The 13,254-nt window shown below is 40.3% G+C and overlaps 1 protein-coding gene across 3 annotated transcripts in view; it reads left to right on the forward strand.

Moving 5' to 3' along the window:
* LOC124133842 overlaps nt 1-10,817 on the forward strand; it is a 101,704-nt gene extending 90,887 nt beyond the window's left edge. For all 3 annotated transcript variants that reach the window (XM_048397016.1, XM_048397015.1, XM_048397014.1), the window contains one exon: nt 1,898-10,817. In XM_048397016.1, the coding sequence (XP_048252973.1) occupies nt 1,898-2,047 (150 nt within the window). In that variant the 3' untranslated portion in view covers nt 2,048-10,817. The remainder of the gene's footprint in view (nt 1-1,897) is intronic.
* Nucleotides 10,818-13,254: the final 2,437 nt, after the last annotated feature.

Genomic DNA, 13,254 nt, shown 5'->3' on the forward strand with positions numbered 1-13,254 from the left:
CCAGTGTGTGCATAATACACACATACAATGAGCTTCAATTGTGTGCCACTTAACGTGTGTAGTCTGATCCATGAATAGATGATGCTGCAAATAATCCAGAAACATTCAGGTCAGCTCAGTTTTTAGGGCTGTGACTCAAGAGAATCAAGAGAACACAGGTCGCCCAGAAAACAGCTTCCCCAGGCAAGAGAGTTAACTGACTTTATAAGCCTCCAGTGACGTCATCCTATTGTTCTCCAGTGGGGTTAAATCTCATAAACAGGGACGTTGTAATATCCCAAGGACTTTATATAATATTCCCGGAATTTTATGAATATTCCAGGCATGTTTGCTATATACTGTGTTATAAACATTGAGGGGATTTTATTGATACAACTTCCATTCAGATTGTAACATGCAATGAAATGTAAAACATTTTCTTTATATTTCCCAGGATCAAACACGCAACCTTCGTATCTGTAGCCCAGTGAGTGTACCACAAGGCTACAGAGGCGCTGATAAAACACAATGCTTTTTAGAACATCGTTTTCAAGAACCGTTATGCCAGCAACAAATATTTTACGCCCATTTCCTAAGGTTTATGGAAAGTATGCTGGAAACATACAAATGTTGATAAAAATGTGTAAAGTTGTTGTTTTTTTGGTTTATAAGAACACTTCCTCGTTGGTTTTTATGATATTTAAAACCCTTATCCTTGTGATGAAAATTATCCTGTGGACGCAGGTTTTAATTTCATAAAAATCCTCACATGTGCTTAATCCTCCACATGAAAGTGTGGAAGCTGGAGTCACATCAGTTGTCTCCCTTGCCTTGGGTGCCAAGAAAACAGACCAGTCTACATGTGGGTTGGTTGGTTTGTTTGTTGTTTAACGCCGCACTCAGCAATATTCCAGCTATATGATGGCGGTCTGTAAAATAATCAAGTTTTGACCAGACAATCCAGTTATTGATATCATGAGCATCGATCCACGCAATTGGGATCGATGGCATGCATCAACCAAGTCAGCGAGTCTGACCACCCGATCCCGTTAGTCGCCTTTTACGACAAGCATAGTCACCTTTTACGGCAAGCATGGGTTGCTGAAGACCTATTCTTCCCCGGAATCTTCACGGGTCAGAACTCAAGGGACCAGAGAAATCAGTTCGTTATATCCGTTGTTCGTTATACACGTTTTCGCTCGGAAACGTCCGCCATCTTGGATATGTATATGTATTTACAATTGTACTAAAAATGCAAAGATGGCGGGGGATATGGATCACTATGTTTTCTTGTTAATAAGACCTTTCCCTACGCCCCAACATTTCAGATTCTATTTAAATGACCTTTTTGTGCTACAGAAACAAGTCTTTGGTACTACACTCTAAATCCCATGGATTTGTTCTCACGATATCACCTTCCTTAACTGCTTTTCTCATGATAGTTGGAACACTTTTAACATGTGCAACATAAACCCCAATGTATGAAAGAAGGAAGAGTTTTCCCTGGAAAAGTTAGGATTTTATTATTGATAGTTTTCTTTCCATAATCTATGCAAGTCGCAAGTTTGAGAATAGGCTAAATAGACTATTTTATGTACACATTTAACAAGGTTGATCCGTCACCGCTATTGATTCGCCGCCATTGTTTTGATTCGCCGCTGATTGCGTACAGCCAATTGTCAGTGACACTTGACACTGAGTGAGATTTCTCAGTTCGCTATACACGTCACTAATTAGTGATAGATGGGCTTGTCGGTGATCAGATATCAGTTCGCTGTATCCGTTAGTTCGCTGTAGAGAGTTCGTTATTTACGTAAATTTTATATGATATTATACAGGAGATAAATCGGGGATTTTTTAACATTTCGTTGTACTATTGCTGGATTATTGCTAAGAGCATTTTTGATATCGTCTGCAGGGCATCAAGGTGGAACCCTACCAAAAGGCATTCTACTTCTACCTGAAGGACATGGAGGAGAAACTCGGCAACAAGGAAGCCGCCCGCAGAGCCGGCCAGCAACTTCGCCGAATAGAGCAATTGGAAGAGCAGCAAGAGAGACACAATTGAGTGAGTGAGTTGGATTAAGCGCCGCTGTCAACAATTTTGTAGTTACGTCACGGCGTGGCTGCGCATATGGAGACCAGGGCATCGTTCCGCAAAGCGATCGTAGCACTACAACTATCTAAGTTATTGTTGAAACGTGAGAGTTATTATTGTCTTAGCGGTAATGTCACACTGTGAAACAGGGACCAGGTCCTCTTAGTTCTGTGGTTAGCATAAGTTATAGTATGGGAGTTGTGATTATCTTTGCACTAAGATTGCTCTATGTTATAGTATCGGAGTTATGATCATCTTTGCGCTAAGATTGCTTTGACCCTGTTCCACAGAGCAATCTAAGAACAGGGTCAAAGCAATCTTAGTGCTGTGGTAATCATAAGCCTACGTTATAGTAAGGATGTTATGTTAATTTTTGCACTAATTTTGCTCTGTGGAACAGGGTCTAAACGATCTTAGTCCTGTGGTAAGCGTAAGTCTATGTTATAGTATGGGAATTACGATCATCTTTGTGCTAAGATTGCTCTGTGGAACAGGGTCAAAGCAATCTTAGTCCTGTGGTAATCGTAAGCCTACGTTATAGTAAGGTTGTTACGTTAATTTTTGCACTAAGTTTGCTCTGTTGAACAGGGACAAAGCGATCTTAGTCCTGTGGTTAGCGTAAGTCTATGTTAGAACATGGAAGTTACGTTAATCTTAGCCCTTAGATCACTTTGTGGGTGCCCGAGTGAAGCATGGTGTAGACATTTATCACTGGTGAAGCAAGGGGCATGGACCCCCGGTATCTAAGGGACACAACTCTGCACACAGCATTGTGCCTCAGACCATGGGGGGTCCAAGTGGGGAGGTGGGTGGTGATTAGAAGTCATGTTATTCTCATTCAATGCTATTTTACACCAATGAATGAGAGGTATATCACAATACAATTTTGTTTTATTCAGAAAGGTCGCTTAATTTAGAAAAGTGACAAATGAGTGTAATGTGTCTGAAAAATGTTTTGTTTTTTTATTAAGAAGGAAATTGTAATTTGAAGAGATTTGGATCAAAATCAAAATGATCAAAGGTTGTGGTCATAGGACCATATTATTAACTGGAGATATGTAATATATCACCACCAATAGAAACGCGAACCATCGAAACATATAGAGAAGTATGTATGTTAAGAAGAGATGTTTCCAGTGTGTACCGATTACTGACAAAACTTACAATCCGTCAAGTGTTACCCAGAGTGTCTGTCTTCTTATCCCAATATGCTGCACGTGATTTCCAAACTTTACACGCTAATCCTGCACGAGACAAAGGTGCATCTTGAGTCATGGATCTATGATGTCACATGTGATGCATTCATGAGTATCGGTTCACACAACATACCAGTATGTTCGTTTGTGCATCGAACCAATCTTATACCTCTTGAATATGAGTAATTCTTCACACACTGACGAACATGTACGGTATTCGCGTTTCTTTTGTTGGTGAGTATATATGGCCATAAAGAAAGGAATAGGGCCTGGGGGCCCCTTTCCACCAAGCGATCTTAGCACTAAGGTGATCGTAAGCCCCTTACTTTAACATAGGTTTACGATCATTGTAGCGCTAAGATCGCTTTGAGGAACAGGGCCCAGGTCCTCTTAGTTCTGTGGATAGCGTAGGTCTATATTATAGGATGGGAGTTACGATCATCTTTGCGCTAATTTTGCTCTGTGGAACAGGGTCAAAGCAATCTTACTGCTGTGGTTAGCGTAAGTCTATATTATAGTATCAGAGTTACGATCATCTTTGCGCTAATTTTGCTCTGTGGAACAGGGTCAAAGCAATCTTACTGCTGTGGTTAGCGTAAGTCTATGTTATAGGATGGGAGTTACGATCATCTTTGTGCTAAGATTGCTCTGTGGAACAGGGTCAAAGCATAAAGAAAGGAACAGGTTGGACTGACAGTTGGAATCCGAGCATATTTGTGAAGGAACAACTGATAGCTGAACATGCATTGGTTGGTAGGATGATTACAAATATCGATGGACTGTTTACAATCCGCAGACTTAGACACAGTTTGGGAAATGGCTTGAGATATGTTGAAACACTACAGATATTTCTGTGTTGTGGGTTGATTAGAAAGGATGTGTGTGGGAACAGAAGTGAATGCATTAGGTGCATGTTTTCACTATGGGTTTGTGGGGGCGGTCTGGTAGCCTCGTGATTAAAGCATTCGCTCGTCACGCCGAAGACCCGGGTTCGATTCCCGACATGGGTACAATGTGTGAAGTCCATTTCTGGTGTCCCCTGCCGTGATATTGCTGGAATATTGCTAAAAGCGGCGTAAAACCATACTCACTCAACCCACTTTATTTTTTGTTATAAGATAATATCTAATAGTTAACATGGGGAAACATGGATGAATATCTGCACAAAGGGGAGAAACCAGCTGATCCTGTAGGCTATGGCTGGCGTGGGAGATTCTTTGGTATTGCAAATTATATTTAGCAGGTGTGTTGTCTTTGTATAGATATGTTGGTAACAGCAAATATTGTCTACAAAAAAAGATCAAAAGTTTTTGAAGTAATGAATCCATTTTCAGAGATCTCAGAAAACTGTATGAAGCGCGCTTAAAATATCTGTCTGTAAAATGTCTTGGCAAAGGAGGAACCAGCATTATTCAAAAGGAGGAGTCCAAAAATATCAAAACCATCTCTCAGTATTGTGTGTGTGTGTGTGTATGTGCGTGTGTGGGATGGATGGGTGGGGGTTTTGTGTGGATATTGTCTACACCCCACCCCACCCTGGAGATCCGCCCCGCCTATCTTTGGACTATGATGAATAGGCAACTGGGGAAAATAAAATGATGTGAGGCAAGAGAAAAATGACAAATTATGAAAATTTTATCAGTTATTTCTTATGATTAAGGCCTAAAATATTTAGTTTTTGTGGGGGCAGTCGGGTAGCCTAGTGGTTAAAGTGTTAGCTCGTCACACCGAAGACCCGGGTTCGATTCCCGACATGGGTACAATGTGTGAAGCCCATTTGTGGTGTCCCCCGCCGTGATATTGCTGGAATATTGCTAAAAGCGGCGTAAAACCATACTCACTCACCCCACAATAATTTTTTGTAATAAGATAATATTTAATAGTTGACATGGGGAAACATGGCAGGATATTTGTTTGTACATGTATCGGAATACAGAGCTAGTGTTACTTTCCTGCCAAGTAATCAGGGGCACTGACACATTTCTGCAAGATATAGTCGTGCAAAAACAGAAATATTACTGAAAACTATATTTCATATCATTATTGCCTTTGATTCGTGTTACAATGGCCACGCTTCAGCTACTCGCATTCCTCACATGACACTCACTTCAACAGACATGTCTTTATTGCATATGAACTCAGTTTCAAATAGTAATAACCAAGGGACCATTAACACCACTGTATATCAACAACCACACACCAAGTTCCCTGTGAGGAGAGCTACTCAGTACTATTTTCCTAACAACATTTGATGTTTAGTTTTCTTCAGCCAGTGCACAGTGGAAGGTATGCCCTGTTCTAAATTTTGTCTGACTCACTTAGATTTAAATTTTAAAACCTAGTGCCTGGATAAATAAAAAATGTTGTTTTTTTTTTGTTTTTGTTTTTTTCAATTTTGCATTATTGGTGAGTCAGTGTTTATAGGGAAGAAGATGGTATTTGTCATGGCGACATCCTTTGTTTTGTGGTAGTGTTTTTTATCAGTGAGCATGAATTACTTGACTGGGTCAGCGAAACAAGCTGGGATTACCGTATTCGACGAAATAAATGCCCAGGCACTCTCAAAATTAGAATTAGGGGGCCCTTATTGGGATTGTTCACTTGCCAATATATTAGCAAATATCGCCATGGGCGTTTATTAGAGCGGGGGCTTATTACGTCAGATATCATATTTTTGAGTTGGTAGATTCGCAAACCAAGTAATGCACCAATAAAATAAAGTAATGTAAACTTAAAGCTTAAAGACTTTAGGTTATGGAGTTCGGTGTACTCGATAACGCTACACACCTGCTTTAGATAAACATGTGCTTCAACACATGTAACTTGTTTACAGGCTAATAGTTTATTGTTATGTTTATATATCAAGCCTTATTGATGTGTGGCAGAATAACACGGGATTATGGCAAGACAAGAACCATTACTGCGTCAATGGATTTAGACAATTACACACAAACTCGTGAGTTATTCGTCCCATTGAAGTACTGGTGTAGACTGTGGGTATTTAGGTTAAAGGACTGACCACATTGATTCATTGTGTCACATGCTTCTGAGGTCCCGCTCATTGTAGATTTGACCCATAATGAAACCTACATATAGTAATATTGAGCATAAAAGAGGGGTGAGATCACATATTTTCTCTGACATTGGGCAATAATTTTATTTATTCCCTATTCTTGAAAACCTGAAGATACTGATATGCTCTGATACTGGGCAGGTTCCTTTAGGAAAATAATTTCATTGCAGAATGGGCCCTATTCTTGACCTGGGCCCCGTTCCTCAAAGCAATCTTTGCGCTAAGGTGATCGTAAGTCCCATACTTTAACATAGGCTTACGATCATCGCCGCGCTAAGATCGCTTTGAGGAACGGGGCCCTGAATATACTGGTATTTGGCAAGCACCTCCAGGGTTTTTTTCTTCCCCAGTTTTATTCCTGAACTTCAAGTTTCATATTTAATATTTGGGTGAATATTCCTCTATGTTTTCCCAAACTTTTATCGCATGAAAATATTTTGTATATAAGATATGTAAATATTGGTATCAGTGTGTAAATTATATTGTTCTCATCATTCCATGGTCTCCCCATCATTCCTTCCATACAAGTCTTCCTCTGTAGATCCACTGGTCCGAGCATGACGGAGGTCACTGTGGTCCACTGGTCCGAGCATGACGGAGGTCACTGTGGTCCACTGGTCCGAGCATGACGGAGGTCACTGTGGTCCACTGGGCCGTGCACGACGGAGGTCACTGTGGTCCACTTGGCCATGCATGACGGAGGTCACTGTGGTCCACTGGTCCGTGCATGACGGAGGTCACTGTGGTCCACTGGGCCGTGCATGACGGAGGTCACTGTGGTCCACTGTTCACGACGGAGGTCACTGTGGTCCACTGTGCACGACGGAGGTCACTGTGGTCCACTGTGCACGACGGAGGTCACTGTGGTCCACTGTGCACGACGGAGGTCAATGTGGTCCACTGTGCACGACGGAGGTCACTGTGGTCCACTGTGCACGACGGAGGTCAATGTGGTCCACTGTGCACAACGGAGGTCACTGTGGTCCACTGTGCACGACGGAGGTCACTGTGGTCCACTGTATATGTACAGGGCCCCGTTCCACAAAGCGATCATAGCCCTATGACTACCGTTAGCCTATGTTAAAGTATGGGAGTTATGATCATCTTAGCGCTAAGATTGCTTTGTGGAACAGAGTCCAGGTTGTATTGTTTCCCGGGTAGCCCAGAGTCAGAGGGTCTTCACCCTACACTCAGCATATTTGTATTTCTGGCTTCCACTTTTTGTGAATTATTACATAAATTCTAACATTTCCAATTCATATCTTTATATAGATTTTTCATATTTCACCGCTTTTTGGTTTTATGTTGTATCACTATAATTTCTGTGCTCTGGATACTCTGACTGCCTAGCGGTCAAAATTTCAACTTTAGAGTATTTGAAAGACTTCTGCGAGTTTAAATCACAAATCAGAAGCCTGAGTTTTGTTAAAAACTGTTTGGTCTTGTAAGGTCAGCTATAAGAGTTTATATGACACCACTGAACACAACTTAGAGATATATTCAAGCTCGTAGACTCAAGAGCTTTTGGCACAGATCTCTTATATGGTTCAATGAACATCACCGAAAAAACACTTTTTGTAGTGTTTACAAATGTGTGGGTCATGATGATCTCAACAAATACGTATTAGTTCATGTACATGCTCTATGAGGATTAATTTGGTCAACTGTGGACATGTGCCCTGATTATGGATATTTTATATTCAGCTGTTGTTCCGGCTGCTTACAGCTAATTAAACCTTTCTCAGTACAATGACCAATTTAGATATAATTAGGCGAGTGTGTTTCCATCCTATATCAGGGATACAAGTTGTATAATCCATATCTTGTATTCCTGATGATATTTATGACAGATGCAGAAACACACGAGGTTGATAATCTCTTTATCACATGGCACTCTTAAAATAATCGTTGTTTGAAGGGGGAGAACGTTGTTTAAAATTGCCCTTTCTGACAATATTTCAGTCAATTGAGTGTCTTTCGTAAAACATGTATGAATACAATGCAAGAGTGAACCACCCTAATCACTAAATTCGAAAAAATAATTTGAAGTCATGTTTGTGTACAGAAACATCCGCACGATGAAAAACACCTGTCTATGATTATTGGGAGTGTCAGGTAACTGTTTATTGACCAAGTAGACCTTGCCTTGATTCGTGGGAGCTTATAAAATATAGTTCCTTTGGGGCACTCATTTGCATATTAATCAGATTCTGATACCAAGTTTATCAGATTGGTTTACTGCATCGATAACGCTATCCAGTACATGATATAAATGTGTATTAAATGATAGCAAGATAATAAGAAATTATATTTCCATCAAATTATTTATAAGTGGTTAAAATGCAGAGATTTTGCAGATACTGTAGCGTGTGTGGATGAAATGTGAGCGCTAAAGTTTACACTCACTGAGTGTTTTTTTAACAAATGTGATTGATAGTGCATTTGCACAGGTTGCTTAGTAACCTTTTCTTTAAAAAACAACTCTCATTCAATTTTTTTCCTTAGTGCTGATGAAGGAAATAATTTGTTTGAGTGAAGAAAAAAGTACTGTGTTTATTAAAAGTTCCTTTATTGTAACATGGAACTTATATTTTAATTTCATTTATTAATAGACTATATTTATTTGTTTCTTGTCATTTTAGCTTCTTTGAAGTGAACAAAATGTGAAGACTATTTATGTTATTTTGTCCATCAATAGAAAGACTGTACTATGTTATTTTATGCTGTGTGTACAAGTCCTTGTCGCGTACAATCTCATTTAAATCCGATCTTAGTTCTCGCTATTGCTAAACAAAGATCTGAGGACATCCCATTAGGGGTCACGTCAGAACGACCTTTCATCCGACCAATTAAAGGGTCGCTTACCAGATCATGAAAGTGACAGTCGGAATGTGTTTTTTGATCATGCAACCTCAAAAACGTTAAAACGGGTTATTCCGAACGACAGTTATGGCCCATAAGTATCTCTCCCTTCCATGGGATAAACATTTGAACGGAAGAGGCATTGCACAGTACGTGGGAAGCACTGCCATACAATCACAACCATATATTAGACATTCCGGAATGTTCTTGCCGGAACTGGATGATTGTTAGATGTTTCAGTGGTCGGTCAAAGTTCATGAAAGGTCATTCTGACGTGACTCGTAATGGGATGTCCTCAGATCTTTGTTTAGCGACAACGAGAACTTAGATCTGATTTTAATGATATTGTTGTTGCAAAATTCCACCACATGATGAAATCCATTTTACACCAGAGTATGTTTATGTTTGATGTAATCAGTACCTTTGTTTTCTTGTGTTATTGTCTTGATGCAGAATGATCATGAAATCCATCATCATCATCATCACCATCATCATCATCATCATCATCACTATCATCATCGGGAGCATGGGTGGACCAGTCGTGTAAGGCACTATAATTCAATGTGAACAGTTGCTTCCCTTGGGCATGGCAGAATCTAATGATCGTGGATTTGAATCCCAATTCTTCCCGATTATGTTTCTAGGCTTGTCAGCACCATACCCGTGCTCATTGGATTCACCTAAGTGGGAATCGTCTGAGACATGCATCACTTGAGACTCCCCCCCCCTTTCCCCACTGACATAACTGAAATACCGTTCAAAGCGGCATTAAGCCAAAATCACTCAATCATTGATACACATCATCCTTGAGCTAGGTAAATAATAATTGTTATTTGGATCCTGATTTTTAAAAATATCTTACAAATGGACAGACAGCAAAATATTTTTTAGTTTGAAAATGGATGTGTCCCAAAGATCATTATATCTTTCAAATGTTAAAAAACAAAACATAGTTGGATGTTTTCTTATGTAGGAAGGTTTGAAAAACAATAAATATTTTATTTAACTAAACATTCATTTTCAGGACATCTTGGAACTAATGATAAATTTATATTTTGGGGTAAAACCTGAGGAATTTCATGTTCTTTTTTCTTTGGAAAATATTTTTTCAGAAAGATCCCAGACAACAGAAGCAATAGATACATACATCATTGTTAAGTCAAAACCATATATATAGTCTCCAGCGTGACCATGGCACATACCACAATTGCTAAATGTTTAAGGTCAGACCACCTTGGTCAGCGCACATAGCAGTTTTGTAAAGGGAACACACCGCAATTCTTTATTCTTAGCCCAAAGATGGCACATGGTAACTATTGTGCTTTAATTTAAATCTTTTTGCCTTGCACACAACCAAAGATGACTTCTTGATGGTACCGGTAAATCTGCATGTCCTAGACACATGACTTCAGCATTACATGTTATATATGTCGGGTTCACGATCAGTTCTAGTTTCACTGGGTAGAATTTGTCATCATTTCATCTCATTGAGTGAGTGAGTGAGTTGGGTTTAACGCCGCTTTTAACATTATTCCTGTTATATCACGGCGTGTCAGCTTAATGTGGGAGGAAAGCCCGAAGTGATGCAGGTCTCGGACGTTAAAACTTCAGTGAAACCCACGAGCACGGGTATGGTGCTGACAAACCTAGAAACATAATCGGGGTGAACCGGGATTCGAACCCACAATCATAGGTTTCTGGCGTGCCAAAGGGACGCAACTGTGCACAGCGAATCGCGGCGCCTTAGACGACTGGGCCACCCGTGCCCCCTCATCACATTGACTACACCTGGGTTTCGCATTATGAAACAATATACAGTGGGTTGTGAAATATTCTTTTGATGTAATGTTACATTATTTTGGGGACTTATTTTTGTGAATCATGATACATGTATATCCTATGATGCAGTGTGTGTGTGTGGTTAGAATCCATGGTTGTCACTTTCAAGGGACAGACTTTTTTGTTTGGGCCCAAAAATTCAACTCACCACGTCCAAAGATGTACAAATATCACTATACGACTTTGCTTGGTCGAAAAAATGAAAAAAGTATAAATTCCCATTTCAAATATATTTTTGATTTCCTCAAAATGTTAAAAAGTGGAAGTAGGAGGAGTAGTGCAAGAAACAAGTTTAGATTTCTTTTAAAGTGAAAGTAAAGAATGTTTTTTTTATTATCATCTTTAATGGCTTTTTCCCTAAAAAATTGAATGTTCGGTAGCCGAAACAAACATTAATATTCAAAGCATGTTTTTCTTGAATTGATATCTGAAATAAATTGTTGGTTGAATGGAATAAAGAAAATGTGAAGTAAAAACAAGGCTTGTTTGTTATAATAACCAACACAAAGTGTTACTCCAATGCCACATTTACCCACTTTGAATGTTTCTTTCATGAATAATAAAAGTTAACAGACCCTGTGTCATGGAATGACAGACAGGGTATAACGTTTTTATGATATTCAAAGACTGTTATTCTTTGGTTCAGTTGATATATCTAACACTCACACCAGTGATTGATATGACACTGTCGAGGTATGACTACAGCAGACGACCAAGGCTAACACTCAACCAGTGATTGATATGACACTGTCGAGGTATGACTACAGCAGACAACCAAGGCTAACACTCAACCAGTGATTGATATGACACTGTCGAGGTATGACTACAGCAGTCAACCAATGCTAACACTCAACCAGTGATTGATATGACACTGTTGAGGTATGACTACAGCAGACGACCAAGGCTAACACTGACCCAGTGATTGATATGACACTGTCGAGGTATGACTACAGCAGACGACCAAGGCTAACACTCAACCAGTGATTGATATGACACTGTCGAGGTATGACTACAGCAGACGACCAAGGCTAACACTCAACCAGTGATTGATATGACACTGTCGAGGTATGACTACAGCAGACGACCAAGGCTAACACTCAACCAGTGATTGATATGACACTGTCGGGGTATGACTACAGCAGACAACCAAGGCTAACACTCAACCAGTGATTGATATGACACTGTCGGGGTATGACTACAGCAGAAGACCAAGGCTAACACTCAACCAGTGATTGATATGACACTGTCGAGGTATGACTACAGCAGTCAACCAATGCTAACACTCAACCAGTGATTGATATGACACTGTTGAGGTATGACTACAGCAGACAACCAAGGCTAACACTTAACCAGTGATTGATATGACACTGTCGAGGTATGACTACAGCAGACGACCAAGGCTAACACTCAACCAGTGATTGATATGACACTGTCGAGGTATGACTACAGCAGACGACCAAGGCTAACACTCAACCAGTGATTGATATGACACTGTCGAGGTATGACTACAGCAGACGACCAAGGGTAACACTGACCCAGTGATTGATATGACACTGTCGGGGTATGACTACAGCAGAAGACCAAGGCTAACACTCAACCAGTGATTGATATGACACTGTCGAGGTATGACTACAGCAGACGACCAAGGCTAACACTTAACCAGTGATTGATATGACACTGTCGAGGTATGACTACAGCAGTCAGCCAAGGCTAACACTGACCCAGTGATTGATATGACACTGTCGAGGTATGACTACAGCAGACGACCAAGGCTAACACTCAACCAGTGATTGATATGACACTGTCGAGGTATGACTACAGCAGTCAGCCAAGGCTAACACTGACCCAGTGATTGATATGACACTGTCGAGGTATGACTACAGCAGACGACCAAGGCTAACACTCAACCAGTGATTGATATGACACTGTCGAGGTATGACTACAGCAGTCAGCCAAGGCTAACACTGACCCAGTGATTGATATGACACTGTCGAGGTATGACTACAGCAGACGACCAAGGCTAACATTCAAACAGTGATTGATATGACACTGTCGAGGTATGACTACAGCAGACGACCAAGGCTAACATTCAAACAGTGATAGAAATGACACTGTCGAGGTATGACTACAGCAGTCAACCAAGGCTAACACTCAACCAGTGATTGATATGACACTGTGGAGGTATGACTACAGCAGTCAACCAATGC

Source organism: Haliotis rufescens, unplaced genomic scaffold (assembly GCF_023055435.1).
Source record: "Haliotis rufescens isolate VD_foot unplaced genomic scaffold, xgHalRufe1.0.p SCAF_16, whole genome shotgun sequence".
NCBI classification, from domain to species: domain Eukaryota; kingdom Metazoa; phylum Mollusca; class Gastropoda; order Lepetellida; family Haliotidae; genus Haliotis; species Haliotis rufescens.